This window comes from Saccostrea cucullata, unplaced genomic scaffold (assembly GCF_032062105.1).
Source record: "Saccostrea cucullata isolate Sc308-1 unplaced genomic scaffold, CSIRO_AGI_Scuc_v1 ctg5996, whole genome shotgun sequence".
Classification (NCBI taxonomy): Eukaryota; Metazoa; Mollusca; class Bivalvia; order Ostreida; family Ostreidae; genus Saccostrea; species Saccostrea cuccullata.
Window position 1 is genome coordinate 9,995 of NW_026929411.1, and position 27,329 is coordinate 37,323.

At 34.8% G+C, this 27,329-nt stretch overlaps 2 protein-coding genes across 2 annotated transcripts; one reads left to right on the forward strand and one right to left on the reverse strand.

The window, feature by feature from the left end:
- Nucleotides 1–349: 349 nt before the first annotated feature.
- On the forward strand, nucleotides 350–20,174 carry LOC134280784 (carboxypeptidase B-like; the record flags this gene model as incomplete). Its single annotated transcript, XM_062763239.1, has 11 exons — nucleotides 350–438; nucleotides 1,569–1,644; nucleotides 2,667–2,803; nucleotides 13,463–13,571; nucleotides 15,396–15,509; nucleotides 15,825–15,929; nucleotides 17,384–17,491; nucleotides 17,588–17,678; nucleotides 19,410–19,612; nucleotides 19,706–19,790; nucleotides 19,933–20,174. Coding segments are annotated over 11 exons (1,320 nt in total), but the record flags the coding sequence as incomplete, so codon positions are not given.
- Nucleotides 20,175–20,561: 387 nt separating this feature from the next.
- On the reverse strand, nucleotides 20,562–24,907 carry LOC134280785 (tripartite motif-containing protein 3-like; the record flags this gene model as incomplete). Its single annotated transcript, XM_062763240.1, has 4 exons — nucleotides 20,562–21,678; nucleotides 21,784–21,948; nucleotides 24,379–24,498; nucleotides 24,764–24,907. Coding segments are annotated over 4 exons (1,373 nt in total), but the record flags the coding sequence as incomplete, so codon positions are not given.
- Nucleotides 24,908–27,329: the final 2,422 nt, after the last annotated feature.

The following is a 27,329-nucleotide window of genomic DNA, read 5'->3' on the forward strand; positions in this document are numbered from 1 at the left end:
ACTGAATAATAATAAATAAATAAGCTATATTAAACAATTAAATTTAAAAAAAATCATAAATTTATAAACCCTAATACTGTATATCCTGTAATAAAATAAAAATTATAAAATATAAGTGTAATCCCTTTTTATACAGGTCCCCAAGGAAATCTGAAACAAAATTGAGATGTGTAATTCCTGTCGAAAATAATAAGAATTTTATATCTTCGGAACTTTAGAACCAGATGTGACAACTTTAATGAAGTCTCCGAGGATTATGTGACGTACCAGATTTGAAATGAATGATGACACTATGTTACAAGTGTCTATAAGAATTTCCAATATCTGAGAGATTTTCTATTTTTTGCAGAACACAGCCTGGGTGGATATGAGCTCGTTGGTTTGTGTTAGTTTACTCTTATGTGGTTATGTGACATCAGAACAGATTCGATTTGACGGGTAAGTTTTTTTTTCTCTTTTGAAAAATAATAACTTCAAATTATAGTTATTTAGGGTTAAAAAAAAATATTTCAAATTCTTAACATTAATTCTTTTTAAATGGATTAATCATAAATCTTTATAAATATAAATTTTAATGTACAATGTATTTTCCCCACTTCACAAAACATTAATTTTCTCTTCTGTCTGTACTCTTAATATTACCGTCCTAAAATCCATGTTCTTGATATTACTAGAATAATACTGGCCTGTTGCTTCAATTACTTAAATTTTAAAAGAATATAAACCTTTTTTTAAGATCCATTGTAAAGAGATTTCTAAAACAGGGCAAAGATTTCCGGTATATAAATGTTACGTTACAAAGAATCTTTAAATAATAAATCACATGTATTTAATTAACTTAGAAATAAAACACTTCATCTATTGCTTTTGTTTCGAATAAATAAACTTATTAACATCATCATTATATATACATGATTATATTTTTTGCTTGCAATCAGTTTTAGGTTTAACATTTGTATAAATAATTACATGTATTTGACAGTGGAAGCATTCGTTTGTTTATAATTAATAATGTAAAACTAATCTAGGATTCAAGAAGGACAATACTCCACTTTTGTTGGAATTTCTTCGAATCCTTCCAAATTAAGTATTTAAAAAAATTCTTTTAATGTCTGTCCCTTTTTTGGCTTGTAAATGTTTCCACATCTCTAGAATTAAAAAAAAAACAACTAAGGTCTATGCCTGACACAAAATATTCGTATTCTACATAACATATTTTTACAAATGTATGTTTTCTTTTATTAATTTGACATTCATTAATTACCTACTTGCGACAGAATCGATTTGATAAACGGAATGAGGAGAGTTAAAAATAAATTTGTGAAAAATTTCTGAGATTTACATTAATGATTGAATTTTAAGGACAGATGCGTGTTTAAAAAAATTTATTTAATATCGTGAACACAATTCAATACTTTATAATATTGAGCACAGAAATAAACTCAGGTATCAAATAACTCTCAGAAACGACAGTGTGGATTTTAATTACAGTACATTAATTAATAACTTTGATCACTACCTTATCCCTTAAATTATATGTTGGTTAATTTATCAGATTAAATTTTCAGCCACAAGGTGCTGCAGATTGTGCCTCATTCAGAAGACGAACTAAAACAGGTGCTGGCTATACACGACCTTTATGATGTAAGTATTAAAACTTACCAAAGGTCTCTCTAGATCAATGATAAGAAAAAATATGCATACCAGGATATTATTTTTTAACCACAAAATTTTTTCATCTTCGTTATTTTTCTTGCTGTTATTTAATGATTACATTGCCTTTATATTGCGGACAAATCTTTTATTTCTCTGTAATACAGTACATTTCAAAACTACATATGTATGTTTTTTTTTCAAGATTGATTCACAATTACCAGTAAGGCAATATTTAGATAAATCGTATTTATTAAATTCATGAGTCGAAATAACTGCTAGCATCTTCTATTTAATGGAAGTAAGCGGTGAAATCTACTTTTAGGTCCTGAAAATAACAATTGTTCATTTATATTTATGTCATATTGTAATTTTTTTTATTTACATCACAGTTGTCATATTGTAATTTTTGTATTTACTACCATTCGGTAAATTCAAAAATTACAATATGACATTTAAAAGGAAATTATACCAAAACCTAGTTTTAATTACCTCATTGCTCTACGTATGAACAATTTCTAAAACGAGGTAAATTATTGACAGGCAAGTTGATGAAACAAGAGTATCAGCAGTCTTGTTTAAAGTCATCGTTTCGTAGGTTCTATGGTCGATACAATGACCTTGTCAGCAAATACAGTTTATCATTGAGTCAAATGCTGACTGATGTTTTTCATACTAATTGTTAGTCCATTACTTATATACTGAATTGACAACGGATTGTTCCGATATTTCCCGATCATGACAAGGAGCTCACGGCGGGTGTGACCGGTCAACAGGGGATGCTCACTCCTCCATGGCACCTGATCCCACCTCTGATGTTTTGGAGGTCCGTGTTTGCTCTGCTCCTATTTTGTATTGTTTTATGGACTTTGAGATTGAATACTGTTCGTTATCTCCATATCCCTCTCAAAAACATTCATGGAATATTTCAGGAAAAAAGAATTTATTTCTTATCTTCTTGATTGTTAAAAAAAAATAACAGAGATTTTTAAGACCAGTATTCTCTATTGAAGCTTGATATGTGGCGACATCCACGAAGGGGGAACCACTCTATGGAAGTTTACGTAGAGCCGGAGAAGCTGGAATCAGTATTAAGTGTCCTTAAAGATATAGGAGCTCACGTCAAGATCTGGATCGACGATCTACAAAAGTAAGTCAAAAAACTATAGGAGCGTTAAAACATCTTTCTTGAAATTTGTTAGAAAAAGTGACTACCATTCTTAATGGATTTTTGGAAAATGTTAAGCACGTGAACATCAATCCAAGTCTTAGAAACCTAAACATGATAAACATACAATCTACACAGTTAAACCAATCTAATTGAAATCAGATCTTTGATCCACTCCATCTAAAATTGCTACACACAGTAGCGATCTATTTGGAGCGGATCAAAGATTGCTGATAAACTACACTCCCTGTTTCCATTGATATTGTCCGAATTAGACGACATTCTGGATTATCTTTAAACAGTCAAACTCTCTTTCCAACATCTCGGCAATTCCATGGGAATCGATTGCGCTCCATTATCAGCAGACACGTTTTACATTCATATGAAGCAGAATTTATTCGAAATCGTCTTCACAAGAAAAAAAACGTATGCCGTGGCTTTCAACTCGACATATACGAGTATCGACGACATATTATCAATTAACAACATCTACTTTGATTCATGTGTGGACTCGATATAAATTGAAATAAAAATGAACCACATAGTGTATGGCACCTGTTTCATAAATTGGGTATTTTACTAGAAAAAAAAAACGCTAATGGTAACTCAAAAACAAAGAATTATGATAAACGTGATGACTTCAACTATTCAATCAACTTTCCTTACTTATGATGCAACACACCCTTATCACTAGTCTCCCAATTGACAAGGCCGTAACTACCATTGAGGCAAGTGAGGCAAATGCCTCACTAAAATTTTACAGTTTTCTAAACAGTGAAAAGTTTTTCATTGAACTAATATGAAACATAAAATTATGTATCTTCATAGTAAATAAATATTTTCAACTTTTGTTTCAATTTCTCCAAATTGTTCATAGAACGCATGTAAAATATAATTCGAAACGTTTGTTTTGTAAATTGCTTGATTGTTTAACATCCCTTCTAAGATTTTCTCATTCATATTGAGACACTACTACGTGCCGGTGGAGGACTGCACTGGGCTTTCCGGGTCATTGAAGATGATTGAAGAGTGAGAGAACTTTTTTGTGTCATCTCTTACTGTGACATAAAATGTAGGACCTCGGATTTTACGGTCTCATCCGAAGGACCAGTCTCCACATCCTGTGGTGGGATTCGAATCCGCGATGTACGGATCAACTCCTCAGTCTGCGACTCTACAGCATACGCTATATAACCAATGTGCCACGCGGGCGACAAAATTCTTTCTAAGATTAAATCTTTTGTTTTCTAATATCCAGGTTTCAGAATCCCCCTCCCCCTTGAAACCCCCATCACTGACATCAGGTACTACCCTTGCCCCGTCTGGGACTAAATGCCCAGCACCTTTGCCTCACTAAATATTTGAGCCTAGTTACGGCCTTGATTGATTTGATATGTTAGAGCATGCACTACGTATGCACAATTTCTAAAACAAGGTAAGGTATTGACAAACAAGTTGATGAAACAAGAACACCACCAATATCGTTTAAAGTCATCATTTCGCAAGTTTTACAGTCGATTAAACAACTTTGTCAGTAAGTGCATTCTATCATTAAACCGAATGCTGACTGACATTATTCATACAAATTATTGTTAGACCATTACTTGCACATTGAATTATCTACGGCTTTTCCATGTGCCCGATCATGACAGGAAACACACAGTAGGTATGATTGGTATGTAGGAGATGCTTACTCCTCAATGGCACCTGAGCCAGCCTCTAATATTTTTACATGTCCGTATTTACCCTGTTCCCGATTTGTATTGTGTCCTCTACAAAAATTTGAATTTTTCAATTAAAATTTGTCATACACAAATTTTAATTGAAAAATTCAAATTTTTGTAGAGGACAATTGTTTAAATGGACTTAAGGCCTTAAATACTGTTTCTTAAAATTTCATTTAAGCGACACACCGTCTCGCGTTTGTTTTTCAACGTCCTTTGAAAAATTTTCACGCGTATCGAGATACCACACTCGCAGATGGAAAGCTGGGTATTTAGACCTGTACTCGAGCATTGAGCAGTGACGTATTTTTTGCACCACTGCGACACAGGACCTAGGTTTATAGGTATCATCTGTTATATCTGGTTCCTGAATTATCTCTTTCATATCTTTCTCTCACGTGCAAAATTCTGACGTAAATAAAACCCTATATTTGATAACCCTTCTAATATAATCTTTATTATTTGACCTCCTGTCATAAAAATCACATCAGGTTTTTGAAGAGTCTAATTTGTTATCATGTACGATTATATACGCACATTATTTGATGTCTTTCAGTAAGGTAATTTAATATAAAGTACATCAGTAGCAATTCAATGTCATTTTCACACAACCTTTTTGGGTCACTTGAGGCTTATGTGAACTTTTTTAAAATCTAAATTGAAAATATTTAGCATTCGTTTCTCTTTTTTCTGTTGTCTGTAAATTTTTAGAATTTAACATATCTTTGCCGTTTTCCTTATATTCCTATATTCCTGAGGAAAAGGTGGGACCACAATAGGGAATCAAAGATATAGAATATATCTTTCAAACTCTTTTTCTCAAAGAATAGCAAAGCCGTGATTAGTAACATTAATTCAAAACCATCCTTATGTAGTGTAGATACAAGTGTATTCAAATCATGATCCTTGGGGTCAGGGTTGGGACACAGTAGAAGATCAGTGTCAATACATGGGGGGAGGGGTATAAAGGAAATATAAAAAGCACACAAAGGATGTGACCGGTCGACAGGGGACGCTTACTCCTCCACGGCACCTAATCTCACCGTATGTTTTGGAGGTCCGTGTTTGCTCTGTTCCTATTTTGTATTGTTTTATGGACTTTTGATCTTGAATACTCTTCGTTTTCTTTATATTTTTTATATCGCAAATTTTAATGACTAGGAAGACCAAACGAGAAGCCGTATTAACGAAGTATCTTGACGTAGTGTAGATTCAATTTTCTAATGCATTTACTAATTGGGAAACGAATAACCGATCCTGATTGAAACTCTGTCTGAATTAATTTCAAACATTTGAGATGAAATTTACAAAGGAATCAAATTCCAATAAAAACATGCCAAAAACATGAAAAAAGACATGTGGAAGACATTTCAGGGGATTGAAAATTCCTGTGAATATCAAACGAAACTGACATCAGGGTTGTTATTTGTGCAAAGGAGAAAAAGAAAATATCAAGCATGACTGAAAACAATAATCAAAGGGCACCATTTATGATACCTTAAACTTGCCCTTTTATTTAGTAGAAATGTATTGTTTTCCAAAATGTGCATTGAAGAAGTCCTCAAACGTATGCTAGATTAAAAAAAAATTAAGCTGTATTTTTCTCAAGAATCACTGGGTCAGAAAAAAATTCCAATTTTAAGACTACAAAGGCTTTAGGGATGACATAATGTAGATCCAACAAAGCAATGATTATTGATCTAAATATGCCAGCAATCTCGGGTAGAATATCATTTAAAAATTTATTTCTCAAGAAACAGTGGGTCAGAAAACATTTTGGTTCCAGGGGGTAGGGTGGCGCAACAATAGAAGGTCGAAGTTTTACATCGGACGCAAAAGAAAAAATCTAATTCTCAAAAACAACATGGATATGATAAGTGACAGAAGTCCTCAAGGGTTAGGGCAGGGTCACAACTGGAAATCAAAGTTTTACATAGGAATATAAGGGAAAAACTATAAAGACCTTCATATCAAAAACTAAAAAAAAAACAAGGACATGGTTAGTAATAATAAAATGCATGCATAATTAGGCAGTGCATACTACCCCTCGGGTAGGATGATTCAACATTAGGAGATCTGATTTCTACAGTCAAGTCTCGTTAGACTGGTGCTTCGCCTTCCGTACGAGATTTGTCAGAAACCGATTTAAACTTTACATCTACAAATAATGTTATGGGTCAGAATTACCCGAAATGCCAGCAAAGATCAATAACACAATTTAAACTTAACAATAATTTATTTACAGTAATATATAATAAATATATCAAACATAAAGTACAAACTTAGTAAGAATCTAAGAATACATACATCAGAGTGTCCGTTGCTGCACACAATGTCCCAGTGAAAATATATCCCAGTTATATCTCAATAGGGCTTATACGACAAAGTATTCACAATTATTGTATATCTATGCATTGAATTGACAGGGTATTTATACAGTATTATAAATCTAGAATATTCTAGAAAATGTTAAAACATGATATTACTGGAACAATCTGGACATACACAAAATTTAAGAATGTTCTAGATAAAATGACCAAACATGTTGACCACTCTGGAATGTTCAAGAAACTTAATGTTACTAATTATATACATAATAAAACAATACACATCTCACAACACCTCCCCCCTTAAAAAAGTTTGAATGTCAATGAAAACTTATATTATTAAAATAAAAGTTTTGTACATTAATACAAAATCTAGTATGTTTACGATACTCTTGACAAAGCGTCTGCAATAACATTGTCTTTGCCTTTGATATGCTTAATTGTTATGTTGTATTCTTGTAACAACAAACTCCATCTAGTCAGTCTTTGATTCTTGTTTGACAATTTATGCAAAAATGTCAGGGGGTTGTGATCCGTATATACAAGAATTGGATGCAAAGTAACATTCAAATAAACATCAAAATGCTGTAAAGCTAACAACAAAGCAAGGCATTCCTTTTCAATGGTGGAATAGTTTTGTTGACATTTTGTAAGTTTCTTTGAAAAATAAGAAACAACTCTATCTACATTATCACTATGTTCTTGAAACAAAGCTGCCCCGATTCCAACATCACTAGCATCAACAGTAAGCTTAAATTGCTTAGAAAAATCTGGAGTTGACAGAACTGGGTTGCTCATAAGGACAGATTTGATTTTATAAAAGGATTTTTCACAATCCTTTGTCCATTCAAAGTTAACCCTCTTTTGTAAAAGATTTGTAAGTGGACTAACAACTGAGGAAAAATTTGGACAAAATTTTCTGTAAAACCCAGCCATGCCCAAAAACCTCATTAATTCTTTCTTGTTTGTAGGAATCGGGAACTTTGCAATAGCTTCCACTTTAGCCATAATGGGTGTAACATAACCTTGACCTACTTTATGACCTAAATACTCTACATAAGCATGACAAAATTCGCTCTTCTTAAGATTCACAGTTAAGTTTGCTTTAGCTAAAATGTCAAATAAAGCACGCATGATTCGGAGATGTTCGTCCCATGTGTTGCTGTATATGACGACATCATCAATGTAGGCCTCGCATCCCTCAAGGTCTTGAAGAAGGGAGTGAATCATCCTTTGGAATGTTGCCGGTGCGTTTTTCATGCCAAAAGGCATTACTTTATACTGGTAAAGTCCATCTGGTGTAGCAAAAGCAGATATTTCTTTTGCTCTTTCTGTTAACGGCACTTGCCAGTAGCCTTTCAACAGGTCAAATTTACTGACAAATTTGGCGTTTCCAATGTTGTCAATACAGTCATCGATTCTAGGTATTGGGTATGAATCAGTTTTGGTAACAGAATTCACCTTTCTAAAGTCTGTACATAATCGGTACGAACCGTCTTGTTTTGGTACAAGAATACATGGTGAGCTCCAATCACTTTTACTAGGTTCAACAATGTCATTGTCCAACATGTACTGCACTTCCCTTCTTAGGTACTGCAATTTTATTGGATTCAGACGGTACGGATGTTGTTTGATAGGCAGAACGTCACTCACTATGACATCATGACAAGCTGCATTAGTTTTCTTTGGAACATCCGAGAAGATTTGATGATACTCATTCATCAAGTTTTTAACTTGTTCTTTTTGGTGAATGTTCAAATGTCCAAGTTTGGCATCAACATCAGCCAAAATTTCTGAGTTTTTCAAGCGGACACTCTGATTACAATCTTTCTCATTCATTTCTACACTCGTATCACTTTCAATACAATTTTGAACAGTCTTAGCATTGGCTAAAGTGGAAACTGGTTTTACAGAATTTCGGTCACACCTTTCAAAATACTCTTTTAACATGTTAATGTGACAAACCCGTTTCTCTTTACGTCGACCTGGTGTCTTAACTACATAGTTTACATCACTAATCTTGCTTTCAATTTCATAAGGGCCATAAAATCTGGCCTGTAAAGGATGACCAGGAATAGGTAAAAATACAAGAACCTTATCACCTGGCTTAAACACCCAATTTCTGGCATCTTTGTCATACCACATTTTCATTTTCATCTGAGAACTCTTCAAATTTTCTTGTGCTAATTTACAAGCATTGTAAAGTTTTTCTTTGAAATCAGACACATAATCTAAAAGATTAAGATCACTAGTCTCAGTCAGCCACTTTTCCTTTAACAATTTCAAAGGACCTCTAACTGTATGACCGAACACCAATTCAAAAGGACTGAATCCAAGAGACTCCTGGACTGCTTCTCGTGCAGCAAATAGCAAAAGATGAACCCCTTCATCCCAGTCTTTTTCATACTGGTAACAATAGGTCTTCAGCATTGTTTTTAGGGTTTGATGAAAACGTTCTAGCGCTCCCTGGGACTCAGGATGATAAGCAGTTGATCTATATTGCCTTATACCCAACTCATGCATGACTTGCTGGAACAACCCCGACATAAAATTTGAGCCTTGATCCGACTGAATTGCCTTGGGTGCTCCTACAAAACTGAAAAACTTGGTTAGGGCCTTAACTATGCTCTTTGCCTTTATATTCCTTAGAGGTATGGCTTCAGGAAATCGAGTGGATGTACACATAATGGTAAGTAAATACTGGTTTCCAGATCTAGTCCTAGGCAAAGGTCCTACACAATCCACTAATACTCGACTAAACGGTTCTTCAAAAGCTGGAATGGGTTGGAGAGGAGCAGATGGTATCTTCTGATTTGGTTTACCTACCATCTGACAGACATGACATGACTTACAAAAACTCAGAAACGTCCTTTCTTAGCTTAGGCCAATAAAAATGACTCAAAATCCTATTATAAGTCTTATTGACACCTAAATGACCTGCCATAGGTGTATCGTGAGCTAAACTCAGGACATCTCGACGATAAGCAGCTGGGACCACTATCTGGTGAACAACACGCCACACTTCATCTGGAGAAGCGTCAGGTGGTCCCAATTTTCGCATAAGGATGCCATCTTTCATATAGAAGCATTCTCCAACTTTAGTAGCCTCTTCTGGTGGAAGTGCCCTCTTACTAAGTTGAATGATATCTGGGTCTTTATGTTGTTCAGAGAGTAAACATTCTCGGCTGAGGATTTCCTTGCCTTGGCTAACTAGTGGATGCAACTCATCATCCTCACCACCAAATTTTGGTAACAGTTCTTTCTTCTCTTGCTTCTTGATATTGTGTGGTTCCATGCTTGTTTGAGTGCCATCAAGGTCAGATAAGAAAGTGTCATTCAAATCAATATCAACAGAGGAATTCGTCTCGTCAAAGGCTTGAGTATGGTCTGCCTCCATTTCTCGTCTTCTGGCCATCGCTCTAGTAACAGCACAGGCTGGATAAATGTCATCATCTTCATCATCGCACATGACATCTGAATTGATTTTCTCACAAACTATAGGATCTGGTACAACTTTTCCACCAGCTAAATCGTTGCCTAGCAACAAAGAAATGCCTGGAACGGGAAGAGTAGGTCGAACTCCTACGATAACAGGTCCAGTAACTAAATCTGACTTCAAGCTAATTCTATGCAGGGGAACATCAATGACACCTAGCTCCACACCCTGTAATAAAACTGACCCACCAGTAGAAGTCTGCTCAGACAAAGGAAGCACGCCCTCTAACAATAACGTCTGTGCAGCACCAGTATCTCTCAAAATCTGGACAGGTTTTATTTCGCTAGAGTCACCGAGTGAAACAAATCCCTGAGACATAAAGGGCTTATAATCCTCCATAGAATCAATAGAACTGGACTGTGAACCCTGGACATCAGGAGTGTCAGAACAAATCGAAACTAAGGCTTCTCTATCACCTCTAACTGCCGCACAAGCATGTGGTTGAGTTTTGTCAAAATCATTTTTTCTCTTAAGTTTAAAGCAGTCACTGATCAGATGACCCTTTTTCTTACAATAACTACAAGTAGGAAGCGACCCTATTCCAGAAGATCCTTCAAAACGTCCTGGACCGGACTTAGAACCACCTTGGGCTGGAGACTGGGAACTTGTGAAAGACTGAGACCCTGAACCACTCTTTTTATATGTGTCTGAATTAGTAGAATTACTGCTAGTCTGAGATCTTGATACAAAATTCTTTTTATGAGACAGAGCATAAGTATCAGATATAACTGCTGCCTCTTCAAGAGTTTTCACATTCTTATCTTCTAAATGTGTTTTCAAATCTTGAGGAACACACTCCTTAAACTCTTCTACCAGGATGACTTGGCGCAAATTAGCAAAAGTTTTATCAAGTTTCTTAGATCTAAACCAGTGATCGAATAAATCTTCTTTCTCTCGTGAAAATTCAACAAATGTTTGATTATCAAACTTTCTATACTTTCTGAACTTTTGTCTATACGCTTCAGGTACTAATTCATATGCTTTTAATATTGATGCTTTAACCTTCTCATAGTCTGAACTTTCAGCTACCCCTAGTGCAGAGTATACCTCAGCTGCTTTGCCAACCAGTACACTTTGTAACATTGTTGACCAAACATGTTGTGGCCATTTAAGATTTTCTGCGACTTTTTCGAATTGGGGAAAATACTTGTCTACAGATTTTTCTTGAAATTTTGGAACTAATCTAATATTTTTTGCTGCGTCAAATTCAGTTTTGACAACTGACGGTTCTGGTTGGTTTTGTAATTTTAATTTCTCTAATTCAAAGTTCATTGCACGCTCTTCTCTTTCTGCTGCTAATTTGTCTAATTCAAATTTTCGTTCACGCTCTCGTTCTTCTCTTTCTCTTTCTCGCTCTTCTCTTTCTTTTTCTCGATCTTCTCTTTCTAATTTTTCTCTTTCTAATCGCATTTTCTCTAACTCTAATTGAAACTGATATTCTGCCATTTTGTAAGAGCCTAACTCTGATTTAATTGTATATTCTGGAAGATTATATTTTTCAAAGACGTTTTCTTCTACTAGTTTGTTTGCAACCTTAATTCTAATGTCTTGCTTTCTCTGAGAGGATTTAACATCTAACCCAAAATGCAAACCTAATGCAATCAAGTCATCCTTTTTTAACGTATCAAAAACCTGAACACTTGGTGAACTAAGAAAGTCTGTGACCGAAAATACCATGTTGATTTTTGCTGGCTTATAGTCAAATTTAACGGTTCAATAAACAAAATTCTGACAATAAACTGCAAAAGTGCAAGAAATTCTTTATCCCGGACGAGCCCCCAATTCTGTTATGGGTCAGAATTACCCGAAATGCCAGCAAAGATCAATAACACAATTTAAACTTAACAATAATTTATTTACAGTAATATATAATAAATATATCAAACATAAAGTACAAACTTAGTAAGAATCTAAGAATACATACATCAGAGTGTCCGTTGCTGCACACAATGTCCCAGTGAAAATATATCCCAGTTATATCTCAATAGGGCTTATACGACAAAGTATTCACAATTATTGTATATCTATGCATTGAATTGACAGGGTATTTATACAGTATTATAAATCTAGAATATTCTAGAAAATGTTAAAACATGATATTACTGGAACAATCTGGACATACACAAAATTTAAGAATGTTCTAGATAAAATGACCAAACATGTTGACCACTCTGGAATGTTCAAGAAACTTAATGTTACTAATTATATACATAATAAAACAATACACATCTCACAACAATAATAAAAAAAATTTTCAGTTAGCCGGACCTTCATTAATTTAGAATTTGCTCGGGAACACCTGCGTTCGCATTAACAAATCTCGAAAAAAAATCTTTACAACAAGTACAACAAAAAAAAAAAAAAAAAAATTGATATCCATACATTAATATGCAAGTTTCCTCGGGTAGTGCAGCTTCAAATGTTTAAATCAGGTGAGTTTGGGCCACAATATGGGATGTACAGTATCTGTCCATAAGTATATTGGGAATAAGTACATATCAAAAAGTAAAACCTAAATTTAATTGCACGTAACTGAGTAAACTACCCTCTATCACTAGTACTTTGTGTTCTTTCGCTCTCAAAACAAGGTCTACCCAAACGAATTAGGGCTGTTTTGAAAGCCAAAGGACACAAAGAGGAAAAACTTCATATTTTTCTTAAGAAGTCATACTCGTAAAAATTATATTGAGATTACCAATTATCAGCAATCTAAAAGCACCCGTAGTGTGTAGTGTAGATTCAAAATATTGTATGTGAATTTGTGATCCAAGAAACTAGGATAAGGGCTCAATAGTTTACAATGATATATAGAAGATCGTTTGTAATTAGAGAGGACACAATACGCAAACATTCCCAGGGTAATTCAAATTCAAGCCTGCTCGAGTTTAGTATCATTGGCTAGGATGGGTTCACAATTGTGATAATAGTTTAACGTACACTCGAGTTCTGTTATATAAAGATAGTTTTAAGAGTACATGGTCCTTCTTTTTTAAAAAATATTGTTTGTCCATGTTTTTAAGTTCTATATTTGATAAAAAGGTTCTTTTCATTGTTTCTTATATTTTTTTAAATATATTTCTTTATGGATTTTTAGACTCGTCGATGAAGAACAGTCTTCCATGAAAAGAAGTATTCTTTTGCCATACAGTTCTCAGGGAAGAAATCAGGGCTTTAACCATTTCGCCTACCATAGATATTCCTCGGTAAGATTCACACACTACTACCTTCATCCCCACCACAAGATTTACGTATTCTCCATATTTCACTTGAAAAAAAAAGACGTGAACTTAACAAAGCTTTTTGATAAAAGGATTGACTCCAACTTTTCAATCATCAGTGTCCCATTCTTATGTAGCAACAAACCCTTATCACCTGCCTGTGATTTTTATGTCTCTTAGTTGATTGTATTTGCTGCACGAACAATTTCTAAAATGAGGCAAGCTATTGATACACAAGTTGTTGAAACATATGGAAATAACGAACAGTATCTAAGCTCAAAAGTCCATTAAACAATAAAAAAAAATAGGAGCAGAGTAAACACGGACCTCTAAAACATCACAGGTGATATCAGGTGCCATGGAAGAGTGAACATCCCTTGCCGACAGGTCACACCCGCCTTGTGCTCTTTGTCATGATCGCGAAAAAACGAAAACTCCGTCGACAATTCAGTGTATAAATAATGACTGAACAATTAATATGAAAAACATAAGTCAGCATTTGACTCAATGATAAATTGTATTTGCTGATAAGGTCATTGTACCGACCATAGAACTTACGAAATGATGACTTTAGACGAGAATTCTAATCAACTTGTTAGTCAATAATATACCTCGGTTTAGAAATTGTTCATACGTAGAGCACGCTTTAGCGTATCGAATCAACCGAGAGATATAAACCCCGTATGCAGGTGCTGAAGGTATATTGCTGTATAAGTAAGGGAACCTGACGATTGAAAAGTTAAAATCACGTTTATCAAAGAGCTTAGTTGTTATATTACCATTAAAGTCTTTTTCAAGTAAAATACATGTATCTATATATGAAACAGATATGATATCTTTTATCTCAAACTCTCCGGGATACATCGCATCGACATAAGAATGGAAATAACTATTGTTAATTGCAATACGTCGTCGATATATCTAAAAGTCGAGTTGAAGGCTACAGCAAGTGTTTCTTTTCAAGTCTAAGATTTTGAACAAATTCTGCTTCAAATGACTACAAAAATGGGTCTGCTAATAATGGGACGCAATTGGTACACATGAAAATTCCAATAGAATGTTGGAAGACCTGATCTCCCCAAACCACAAAGACATTGTCAGTCAGAAACTCAAGCAAGTGTCAAATGATGAAACAAGAATATGAACAGTTTAAAATCACCATTTTACATGCAAGACCTACGGTCGATACATTGACCTTGTCAGCAAATACACTTTATAAGTCAAAGGGTTATGGACATTTTCCATACCTATTGTTAGGCCTCTATTTATACCCTGATCTGTGTACAGATTTTCTGCTTTATCCGATCATGACAAGGAACACGGCGGGTGTGACCGCTCGATGGGGGATGCTCACTCCTTTATGCATGACATCTAACTCTGATGTTTTAGAGGTCCGTGTTTGTTCTGCTTCTGATTTGTATTGTTTGAACTGACTTTTGAGCTTGGTCGTTATCTCCATGTTTCATTTTTCGTTAAAAAATTGAAAATATTCACAAAATAATAATAAATTTACGGTTTCTGGGTTTTTTTTATGTGTTTTAAAAAAAACCACAAAATTTTTCATGCTACCAGCCATTCATGGTGTTAAGGAGTGGCATTTTATGAACAAACTGAACCATTGAATATGTGCACAGGTTGCCTTCCTAATTACTTGTATATCTTTTGAGCGTGAGTGTTCGGGGAAAGGGATATTTTTGGCTTTTGCAAATAATACGTACGCGCTCTGCATTATTGAATTTTCACACATTTTACTCTTTGAACAAAATCTGAGTTAAAGATTTAATTAAAAAATATATCACTATTTTTTAGATTAATCAGTATTTACGAGATGTAGCTACAGCGACATTGTCTATGTCCTCAGTTAATGCCAGCGTCTCCACCATAGGATACACGGCCGAGGGGCGGGAAATTAACGTTCTTAAGGTCAGTTCTGTTCTGTTCTTAGTTCACTTGTTGTTAATATTTATTAACTGGGCAATTAATAACATAAATTGACTTTAAATAAAAGTTAATAACTGAACTACTTTCAAATAAAAATGAACAAAACTCACAATAAAAAAAAAACAAATGTCAAATTAAAACTGGATTTTGGGAAGTAAACATTTTAAAAATCTTTTTCGTGTAATGTAAGTTATAGTGAAATCTAGACGAAATTATCAATTAATCAGTATTAGTTAAAATATTATTTCAGTCATGTTATTTTTATTAAAACTTTCTTTTTTTATCTTCATTTGCTAGGTTACTCGTGGAGACCGTATTTCACGCCCCTCCATTTTTATTGATGGTGGGATCCACGCCCGTGAGTGGATAGCACCAGCTACTGTTTTATATTTTATAAATCAAGTAAGAATTAAATTCATGTATTTCAATATTAAAAATTATATTATATTCTTGTTTGATAATTTAGGTATATATCTACCAGTAAACTTTGCAAATGTTCACATTTTTTCTTTTAAAAAAGAACATATGATTGCATAATATACTAGATTTTCAGCATACCTGGTACCAAATAAAAACGGCAAGTTTAGTCTGTTTAAATTCAAAAGGATGACGTAGAAACGATGTGGCTTCTTTATAATAAAATCACAATTCAATGCTAAAATTCTTTTCATTAGATTTTTGTGCTGCATCTATGTTTGGTTTTTATAAAATTTAAGGTATGCCACCCTTGAAATTTGTTAAATCAAGGATTTTTTTTTAGAAGTTTATTTTGGATAAGGACTCATATAGTATGAATCAAATCGCTAAGAAAATAAGGGGTCGATGTTCATCTTACTGAATTAGGGTACAATTAAGTTGACCTTTTTGCACATAAATTTAAACTCTTTGGTTAATCACTTTAACCTTTATCATAGTTTATCATATGTAACCATAGCGATAAATATTATCTTATTTTACGTAAAATAGTTCAAATAATATTTATCATTGAACAAATCTCGCACATTAATGCTCGTAAATTATTGTGTGACCTTTTTGCACTAAAAACGTAACATAAATTTCGGAATCAAATATCTAAAAAGGCAATAAAATATTTTCTTGTATCAAACATTTTACGACTTAAGTACTGATCAGTCACAAGTATCGAGTAGTTAAAGATAATGAAAGAAAAAGTTTGGGTCAGTGATGTAAATTTTGAAATATTGGTCAAAATATGCGATTTTCGGGAGGTGTAAAATTTGTTCTAAAAATATAAATTGAGACCTATATTTAATATTTATAACATATAACGGAAATTATTATATGATTGAATAATTTCCTTCTCTCTGATTGGCTGAGAACCAATTATGTAAATTTATTGACCTGCACGTGACTTCTTTATATAATACATCTTCATATGTCATTTGGCCCCATATCAGCCTGAGGGCCGAAGGCCCGAGGGCTGATATGGGGCCCGAGGGCTGATGTGACATATGATATGGATTTTAGTATGTAGTATTCTATTTATCATATATTTAAAATACTTCATATGCGAGTTCACATATCTTGGTTGAAGAATATTTGTGTTTGTTAGAGACAGTTTTCTATAAAATCTAATAGAGAGAGACCACAAATGTCATTAAAGAATTATTTTATATGAATATTTTAAAATGTAAATTAATTTCTACAAAAATATAAATTGAGACAATGTAAGAAATTATTGACCTGTTCAATTTTTTCTGTTACAAAGTGTTCTTGTTATAAAATTTAATATTTATAACATATAACGGAAAATATTCTCTAAAAACAGCAATAAGTAAAAGTGTATGAGGCTAAAGTTCCTAGATATTAAATTTAACAATAATTATCCTTTTATTCAGTTAGTATACGGAGACGAGTTTGGCTATGCCTCACAGTTGCTGAATAAATTTGATTGGTTTTTTGCTCCTCTGCTGAATCCAGATGGTTATGAATATTCACACACAAATGTAGGTACCAAGACAAAAGTGATACAGCCTTATTGTCCACTTTATATGTCTGTAGAGCGTTACTGATTTTTAAAAAAAATTCCTTTAACTTTACAGTACAGACTTTGGAGGAAGAACCGAGTAGAACACCGAAGGAAGTGCTTCGGAACAGACCTGAACAGAAACTTCGGATATCAGTGGAATCCAGGTCAGATTGCATCATCGTTAAGTTTCTATTTTTAACTCTTTTTTAGGTCACCCATGTAACTTTAGTGACCTTAGGTTTCTGAACAAGTTTATTTATATTTTATCTTTATCTGATTCTGACTATATAGTCAATTCTCTGTTATCCTTGGACTTTCAGTTCGGCGTCACATTCTCGGTGTTACATAATTAGCGTCTGAAATTTACACAGCCTTTCATTCAATGTTGAGATAAACATGGGATAGAAATTCGGGTGAATGTTAACGAGTGTAGCAAGGATCCAATCACAACGTTTCGTACGGCGTAGATGTGAGGCTAAAGTCGTCTCATCGTTGTCAACAAGAATTTACAGTTGCTGATGTTATTAATTTCTTAACCAATGAGAATCTGAGAGACGCTAATTACGTAGCTTCGAGAATGTCACGCCTCATTGAAAGTCCAAGGATGACAGAGAATTGTACAATTGATATACTTTCCATTATAACAACTAGAGAACAAGGGAAGAAATTAATAAAGTTCAGGGTCCATGCATTTCTTAGATAGTTAATCTTAAAAAATTAACCCCTGAACACCTTGGACTTTCAGTAAGGCCTACGTAATTAGCGTCCCTCAAATGGCGACCAAGATTCTTATTGGTTAAGAAATTAATTACATCAGCAACTTTAAATTGTTGTTGACAATGACGAGATGACTTAAGCCCCATCTCTTTCCCGCACGAAACGACGTCATCAGATCATGCTTTACTCGTTGACATTCGCCCGAATTGTTTCAACAGTGAATGAAAGGCTGTGTAAATTTCAGATGCCAATTAAAGGTCGAGAATGCCATGCTTTACTGAAAGTCCAAGGATTACAGAGAATTGTACTAATATGTCCTTTTTTCTACGAATGCCACACTAGTGACTTTTTTATGAATGCAATGAGTACAGAACTCTAAATGATGAAATCCTTAGAATCCTGAATATCCTCCAATCTGTCATTCTTCATAGTCTCCATATTCTGATCCTGAATTACTAGTATACCCATCACTTTGATCAAGTAAATATTTTCAATACTCTGGTCATGAATGAAACATATAGAGATAAAGAACAGAATTCAAGATCAAAAGTCCATAAAACAAAACAAAATTGGAACAGAGCAAACCCATACTATGATCCTTGATATCCTTCATACTCTTAACTTGAATATCCCCTTTACTCTGATCTTGAATAGTCCCTTATATTCTGATCATTTTTATTACCATACTCTGATCTTAAATAAGCAATATTCAGGACCCTTTGTCTTGAATATCCATCATATCCAAATCCTAAATATTCCCCAAACTCTGATCCTGAATATCCCCATACACTGACCTGAATATCTCCCATACTCATATGATCTTACGACTAAGACCAAATTTCAATTCTGCTAATAACATTCTTATTTAGATTAAATAGAAAATAATGTTTATATTTTTAAAAGACATGTAGAAAGATCTTTTTATATTATGCTAGCAATTTCAAACAAAATAACTAATTTTGCAAAATTTTACAATAAATTGAAGTTTAAGGTCTTAGTCGTAAGTTCTTTTGTAAAACGGGCCCCTGGAAATAAAGTGAACGAGGACTCAGTTTAAAAGGAATTTGCCTATACCGACATAAGTTTACATTTATGTTCATTTCTTTGATTTCAAAAGGGCTATATTTTCACTAAATATGTAGCATTCCTTACATCAGAAGATAATTTTGACATTTCAGCGATCGGCGGAAGTACTAACGTGTGTTCGGATGTGTATTCTGGTTCTCAGGCGTTCTCTGAGAAGGAGAGCCAGGCGGTGTCCACATTTATCACAGACAATAAGCAGAACATGCTGGCCTACCTGACGTACCACGCCTACGGTCAGATGTGGCTGTACCCGTGGGGCTTCACATCAGCTCTACCCCCAGACTGGCAGGACTTGGTAAGTCTTACGCTCGCAAATTTATCTTAAAAATGGTTTCTTTACATCTGAAGCAAAATCAAATTTAAAGAAACTTTTTACTTGTTGATATAGGATGCTGCTGCTAAGACTGGGACAGCTGCTCTCGGAGAATTGTACGGTACCACTTATTTAGTAGGCTCATCAACAAACGTATTATGTAAGTATCCGCAGTAAAAAAAAAGTACTCTTTGGCGCCTATAGAGATATGAACGATTTTATAATGATGCTGAATGTAAAAACTGTTTTAATGAAGTTCTTCATTCTAAAACGTATATTAAACTTGAAAACATTTAATTCAGATTCAGCTGCCGGTGGTTCTGACGACTGGGTCAAGGGTGGAGCTGGGGTCAAATATGCTTACACAATTGAACTTCGTGACACTGGGTCACATGGCTTTGTACTTCCGGTGAACCAGATCGAGCCTACATGTAGAGAGTCATGGCGTGGCTTAGCGGCATTCGCGCTGTCCTTAAACACGATCCGGACAGGAAGTAGGGGATAGAGCAAGTTCATTTAACATTTATACAATGTGGTTGGTGCTATTAACATGTTTGTTTGTTTTTGCCAAATAAAACATCATCATACAAAATCTACTCTCATTTTTCTTCTGTATCAATCCATGTAAAAATTGCTACTGTATCGAACTGACTCATTTCAAAATATTTTTTAAAAGTTATATTGTGCTATGTAGCCTATATAAAACTTTAAAATTTTAAACAGTAACAAAATTACTGAGAAAATAAATCAGCCACCAAGGCGGGGGCAATCATCGAACCTGAATAATAAATTTCAATCTATGAATACATCTTTGAGAGAAAATTCATATTTGCGTATGATCTATTTAATCATAAAATTAAGATTTAAAAAAATTCTCTATGTACAATATATTTACAAGAAAGTCTATTTCAGTTTGACCTTTCTATATAGCTTTACTCATTTTAACAGAGCAATAGGGATGTTCTCGTTCAAGCAATCAAACGTTCACTTATTGTTTGGATTTCTCAAACATCACAGTGGTATATTTCTAATTTCTCTTAATACTTTGTGCAGAGATTATGATTTTATTTTTGACCTTCCTCTCACAAGGTCATTCAGAACTTGTCAGATATAAACCTCCATTGATTTCTTGAATCTATTTTTGGAGCCCATTATGATTTTGAAGGCGACGACTTCCTGAGCCTTCATTTCTCCGTGGGTCACAAACAGGACCGATTCTGCCATCCCATCCCACATATCGAGTCCCTGGGGCCGCTTAAGCTTCATACAAGGCGTTAAAATATGGCAGAGGAATTCCCCGGAAATCGAGAACATCGACACTCGATTGTTGTAGTAATCTGCTACGTATATGTTCTCCTCAAAATCTGACGTGATTCCATACGGGAAACGAAACTGTCCCGAATCTTGTCCGTAAGATCCGAATTTGTGAAGAAAGTTCCCATCGGAATCAAACACATTCACACAGTGCTTTCCAGAATCACAGACAAGTATTTTGTCCTTACACGTGACCTCAACATATCGAGGTTCTTCAAAAGTTATTGGGACATCCGGTTCCTGTCCCAGGCCTTTCAAAACCTCCCCGTCTTGATCAAGTATGTACACAGAGTCGGTATTGACGTCACTGACGACTATTCTACCCTTTCTATCGGTTGCTACCCCTGATGGTTTCACTAGCAGGTGACCGGCTATATCTTTAATATATTCTCCTTTTGCATCAAATATCGCCAGAGAGCCTGGTTTTTGTAGGGACACAACTAAGTTACCGTTCGGTAAAACAGCGGTTGCCCAAGGTTCGGAACCGGGTCCAGTGTTGATTTCATGGACAACACGCCCACTCATATGGAAAAGTGTCACCCTACAGTTAATGATATCCGTTACTATTATGGATCCGGAACTGAAGTGCGAAAGAGAGGTAGCATTTCTGAATTGTCCTTTTCCGGTTCCCCTTTTGCCTATGATGTTGTGGAGACTTATATTAACTCCGTCGGTCCCACCTGTACCGGAACATGAAGAATAACTCCGTTCTCTTTGAAAACTGTGTCTGAATCCTGTAAAAATCCAATAAAACAATTTTGCATAGTTTTATATATATTATTTTATCGTTTTTAAAAAAGGAAGGTTAATTTTTCTGTTATTTCTATTCGTTTTTTTACCTCGTTTAAAGTTCTCACAAAGGGCGGGTGAGTAGCATACATCTGTAGGACATCTTCTGGTAGATTTTTTTCTGTGATTATTTGGACTTCCGGCTCTAAGAAAATCGGGACTTCCGGGCAAGAGTTCTGACAGGTTCTCAGAAGTAAATGATATCCTTCGCCCACCTGTCATGTATAACATTTTTGCCATCTTTATTGTATAACCATTCTTGACACAATTCAACTACCGGTAAGTAAACGAGTTGAAAATAAAAAAAAATAACAAAAGGCCCAGGGGCCACAGCACAATGGCTAGAAAAAAAAGCAGAAATTACTTTAGTATTGAAAAGCTTGAATGCATAAGTGGTCCCAATCTATCCCTAAAATGGAGAGGGCGTATGATTTGCAACAAGACTGAATCTACACTATCTTACTATTTAGGATGCTTACATATTTATTTGACTAACTGTAACTTTTTTCTTTCAAGTTTGATCTTTTATTGTGAACCTACCCAACTCCCAGACGCCATGATTTGTAAAAAAAAAAAAAACATGGCTTAGTCGTTCTTGAGAAGATTTTTAAAGATTTTTTTTTTTTTTGTGAAATGTCGACTGTCCCTTGAGGCCCAACCGTATTCCCCGGGGTTGTGATTTGAACAAACTTGAATCTATACTACCTGATGATGCTTTCATATAAATATGAAAATTCATTGCTTTATTAATCTTGAGAAAGTGTTTTTAAAGATTTTTCCAGTATATTCCGATGTAAAAATGTTATCATCGATTGTGGTCCCACCATACACCTGGGGGTCATGATTTGAAAAACTTGAATCTTTACTACCTGACAATGATTGACTTGAGAAATGATTCCATTGTCCCCCGCTTTTGCGAAAGCGAGGGGACATTAAATCTCATTCGTCTGTCCGTCAGTCTAGTCCTGTAGTTGTCCGTCACAAAAACTTTAACCTTGCCGGTAACTTTTGATTTAGTGGAGCTATGACTTTCATATTACACATGTGTATTCCTTGTGACAAGACCTTTCTTTGGCTACCACCAAATTTGACCTTTTGACCTTATTTTTAACCCACTTTTACACAAAAATTCCAAACTTTTACTTTGGCCATAACTTTTGAATGGTAGGTACTAGGACTTTCATATTTCACATATGTATTTTTTGTGGCAAGACCTTTCATTGGATATCAACAACCTTGACCTTTTGACCTTGACCATGGAGTTTCATGTACTTATGAAAAAACTTTAACCTTGACCATAACTTTTGAACGGTGAGGACTAAGGCTTTCGTACTTTCGTACCTTCCATTGGATACCAACAACTTTTACCCTTTGACCTTGACCTTGGAGTTTTAACTACTTTTTAAACTTTAACCTTGATCACAACTTTTAAACAGTAGAAACTAGGACTTTTATTTTTCACATATGTATTCTTTGTGGCAAGACCTTTCATTGGATACCAACAACCTTTACCTTTTGACCTTGACCTTTGAGATTTACGTACTTATGAATAAACTTTAACCTTGACCATAACTTTTGAAGGGTGAGAGCTAGGGCTTTCGTACTTCACATATGTAATCCTTGTGAGAAGACCTTTCATTGGATACCAACAACTTTCACCCTTTGACCATGACATTGGAGTTTTAACTACTTTTAAAAAACTTTAACTTTGGTCACAACTTTTGAACGATAGATACTAGGACTTTCATATTTCACATATATATTCTTTGTGGCAGGACCTTTAATTGGATATCAACAACTTTGACCTTGACCTTAAAGATTTACGTATACTTATGAATAAACTTTAACCTTGACCATAACTTTTGAATGGTAAGGGCTAGGGCTTTTATACTTCACATACGTAATCCTTGTGAGAAGACCTTTCATTGGATATCAACAACTTTGACCATTTGATCTTGACCTTGGAGTTGACCTACTTTAAAAAACTTTCACTTTGGCCATAAGTTTTTAACGGTCAGGATTAGCGTTTTCATCCTTCAAAAAAATCAACTTCAATGATAATTTCTAAATAAATGACATATGATAGGGTGTTCATATTAGACATAATATGTCAGGGTGTTCATATTAGACACAATATGTCATAAAAAAATAACATCTCACTTACAAAGGGACCACAATTCTTTGAATTTGCTTGTTTTTCCCTATTTCGTATTTGTCTCCCCATGGTGGAGTGTGTGGCATAAGCAGCCATGTTTTGTAAGCACGTCTTGTTTAAATTTAGAATTTAAATTATACTGACTATCACAAAATTATACTATTCTTATTTATCAATAATATTAAATAAATGCAAATGAGAAAGAATTTTTATGAAACATCTATTTTGCAAAAACGTTCAATATTCCCATTACAAAAAGGAACCGACTGAGATGGCGATGTAAAATGCCTACCTAACAAAATCATGAAAATGTTATAGACAAAATCCTTACTCCCAATATACATTCAGGCTCCTTAGTTTTTAATTATTTGTTTGTTTTGAAAATTCCTCTTGAACAATGTGTTCAAATGACTCCCCTCTCCCATTTCATCGTTTTAATCTCATCGTCATTTACAAAAGAATATAGGCTATCAATTAAAACATGTCGTACCTAGAAGTTTGTTACTGGATTGGCGAGAGTCGGCCCTGGGGACACCTGCAGGATAAAGACTGCACGTGGAAACTTTTCTCGAGGAAAAACTCTCGTATCCGCTGTCACTCTCACACTGGTCTATATCCGTAATAAAAATATCAAAGGGAAATAAAATGTTGAGGGTTGATGATAAAATATCTATAATATTATCTAAAATAATATCTACAATGTTGGTTCTTTATTATATCTAAAATTGGGGATCTTATTTAAGAATTTAGAATTCAATCCTAATTAGGTTGATACGCATTTCAACTTGGGGTAAATTTCTTTTTGAAAAAAAAAGAGAAAAAAGTTGAATTCCACTGTTTTGGAGTAGAACATCCTAGTTTCTCCCTAAATGTACCTGAGTTGAGAGAAGGATGTAGGTGATTGGTGTCGATTTCAGGGGGCGGGGTTAAATCACCTGCATCTTTAACTTTGTCGATCTCTGTTTCCACAGTGAACACTGGGTTGGTCTCAGATATCGATCGAAAACGAGTGGATTTCTCTAAAAACAAAAAATTATATTTTTTATTGAAATTGTCATATGTGCAAAAATATATAGACCTTTTCAAATATGCACAACTAGCTAGATGAAAGCAAAACCTGACTTAAAAAAACTTATATCGTAAATTTATGTGTAGTGCTGATTAACATTTATATGTCTCACATCCCCAAATAATAACATTTAGGATAAAACATTAAGGTGGGTTCAGATACCATGTGGGAGTAAGCATTCCCATTAAGACTGGTCCCAGCCACCTCAATTGTTCAATTGAATGGGTAATAAAAAGAACATCTAGTTAGATAAAGGTGCTTACCAATTTGTGTTAATGTTGTCATCAACATTCGACTTAACGAAAGCAAACAAGTTCATAGTATAAATCGTATGCAAGATTTCGATTTTAACGAGATATTATTACACAAGTAACATAAACTAGTTTGTCAACAACTTGTCTTGATATTGAAATACTTCTTACGTATCGAATCAACTGGATGGAATTAACACAGTCAGGTGCTATGGCATTTTTATATCAAGATAAGTGGGATATATGGGCAGCGGAAAGTTCAAAAAACCATCAAAATGAGAAAACATGACAGACAATTATTTTAATTTCAATGACCATAAAAACATATAATATACAATGCATAATCAACAGACCATTTCGCAGAACAAACACAAATTAAAGCAAAATCAACGACCACGTACGTAACAAACATATATGAATGCAAAACGAACGATCATCTTTGCAGAAGAAACGTTCATAAAAACGCGACAAACGAAACAAGAGGAACTGTGAGCAATGAGCTCACTAAATGATACCTCCCACTTCCCATATGAATATAATGGCAGTATCCATGTTTTGCTATGGGGAACCCAAAATATAATGAAAAAGTAAAATAGGAGGTGCACAATGGCCATATGTAATAAAGATTCTGTAAAAGTTTCATCAAATTTCATATTCAGTGGTATGAAAGGATTTGGAGATGGGTACCCCATAGCGTAACAGACGGACGGACATACCGATTACTATATACCCTCCCGCTTTTCAAGCGGGGGGATTAAAATAAGAGGCCCATGGGCCACATCGCTCACCTGAGCACATTGGCTGGGAAATAAAGCAGAAATCACTTCAGTATTGAGAAGTTTACATGGGGGGGGGGGGGGGTTCTGGAATTTCAAACTACCAACTACCTGATGATGCTTCCATACTACAAATGCCTTTGCTGTTTTTGAGCATATGATTTTTTCCCTATTTATTCATTTGACCCCCCCCCCCGATTGTGGCCCAGCCCTACCCATGGGAGCCCTCATTTGAACCCGTATGACTTTGTACTACCTGAATGTCTCTATATCAAAATGATTAAACATGGCTTTTCTGTTCTTGGGAAAAAATTTTCCTTGATATTTCTAGGCAAAAGTTTGATCCCCAATTGTGGCTCACCCTACCCAACCCCTGCTTCCCATTCATGACTTGAACAAACTTGAATCAACACTACGTGAGGATGCTTACATAAAGATATGACCAATCATGGCTTTGTAGTTCTTTAAAAGAAGAGTTAAAAAAAAATTTCTGATGTATTCATTTCTATAGAAAACTTTACTCGTCCATTGTGGCCCCGCCCTACCCCTTGGGGTCATGATTTGAACAATCTTGAATCCACTGGTATACTGGCATACTACCTGTTTCATCTTTCCTGGCCCAGTGGTTCTTGAGAAGATTTTCAAAGATTTTTCCTATACATTCCTATGTAAATCTTTGATCGTCAGTTGTGGCCGGGCCCTACCCCCGGGAGTCATGATTTGAACAAAATTGAATCTATACTACCTGATGATGCTTCCGTATAAGTTTCATTTTTACTGGCCCAGTGGTTCTGGAGAAGAAGATTTAAAAAAAAAATCCTATATATTCCTATGTTTAACTTTGATCAGCCATTGTGGCCGTGCCCTACCCCCAGGATGATGATTTGAACAAAATTGAATCTACACTACCTGAGGATGCTTCCACATAAGTTTTATCTTTCCTGGCCCGGTGGTTCTGGAGAAGAAGATTTTTAAAAGATGCCATTAATTTTTTATTAATTCATAATTATCTCCCCTTGGAAGAGGGCTTGGCCCTTTGTTTGAACAAACTTGAATCCCCTTCACAGAAGGATACTTTGTGGCAAGTTTGGCTGAAATTGGCCCAGTGGTTCTTGAGAAGAAGATGAAAATGTGAAAAGTTTACGACGACGACAACGACAACGACTACATCGACAGACAACGGACAAATGATCAGCCTTTGGCTCAGGTGAGCTAAAAATAACAAACGGGCAAGCGGTAAATCTAGTCTTCACGACTCCCGACGGTTGTGGATTTTTTTTTGGGGGGGGGGGGGGGTTTCCTTTTTGTCGGTGAATAGAAACTCTTCAAACTTCTCAGACACATT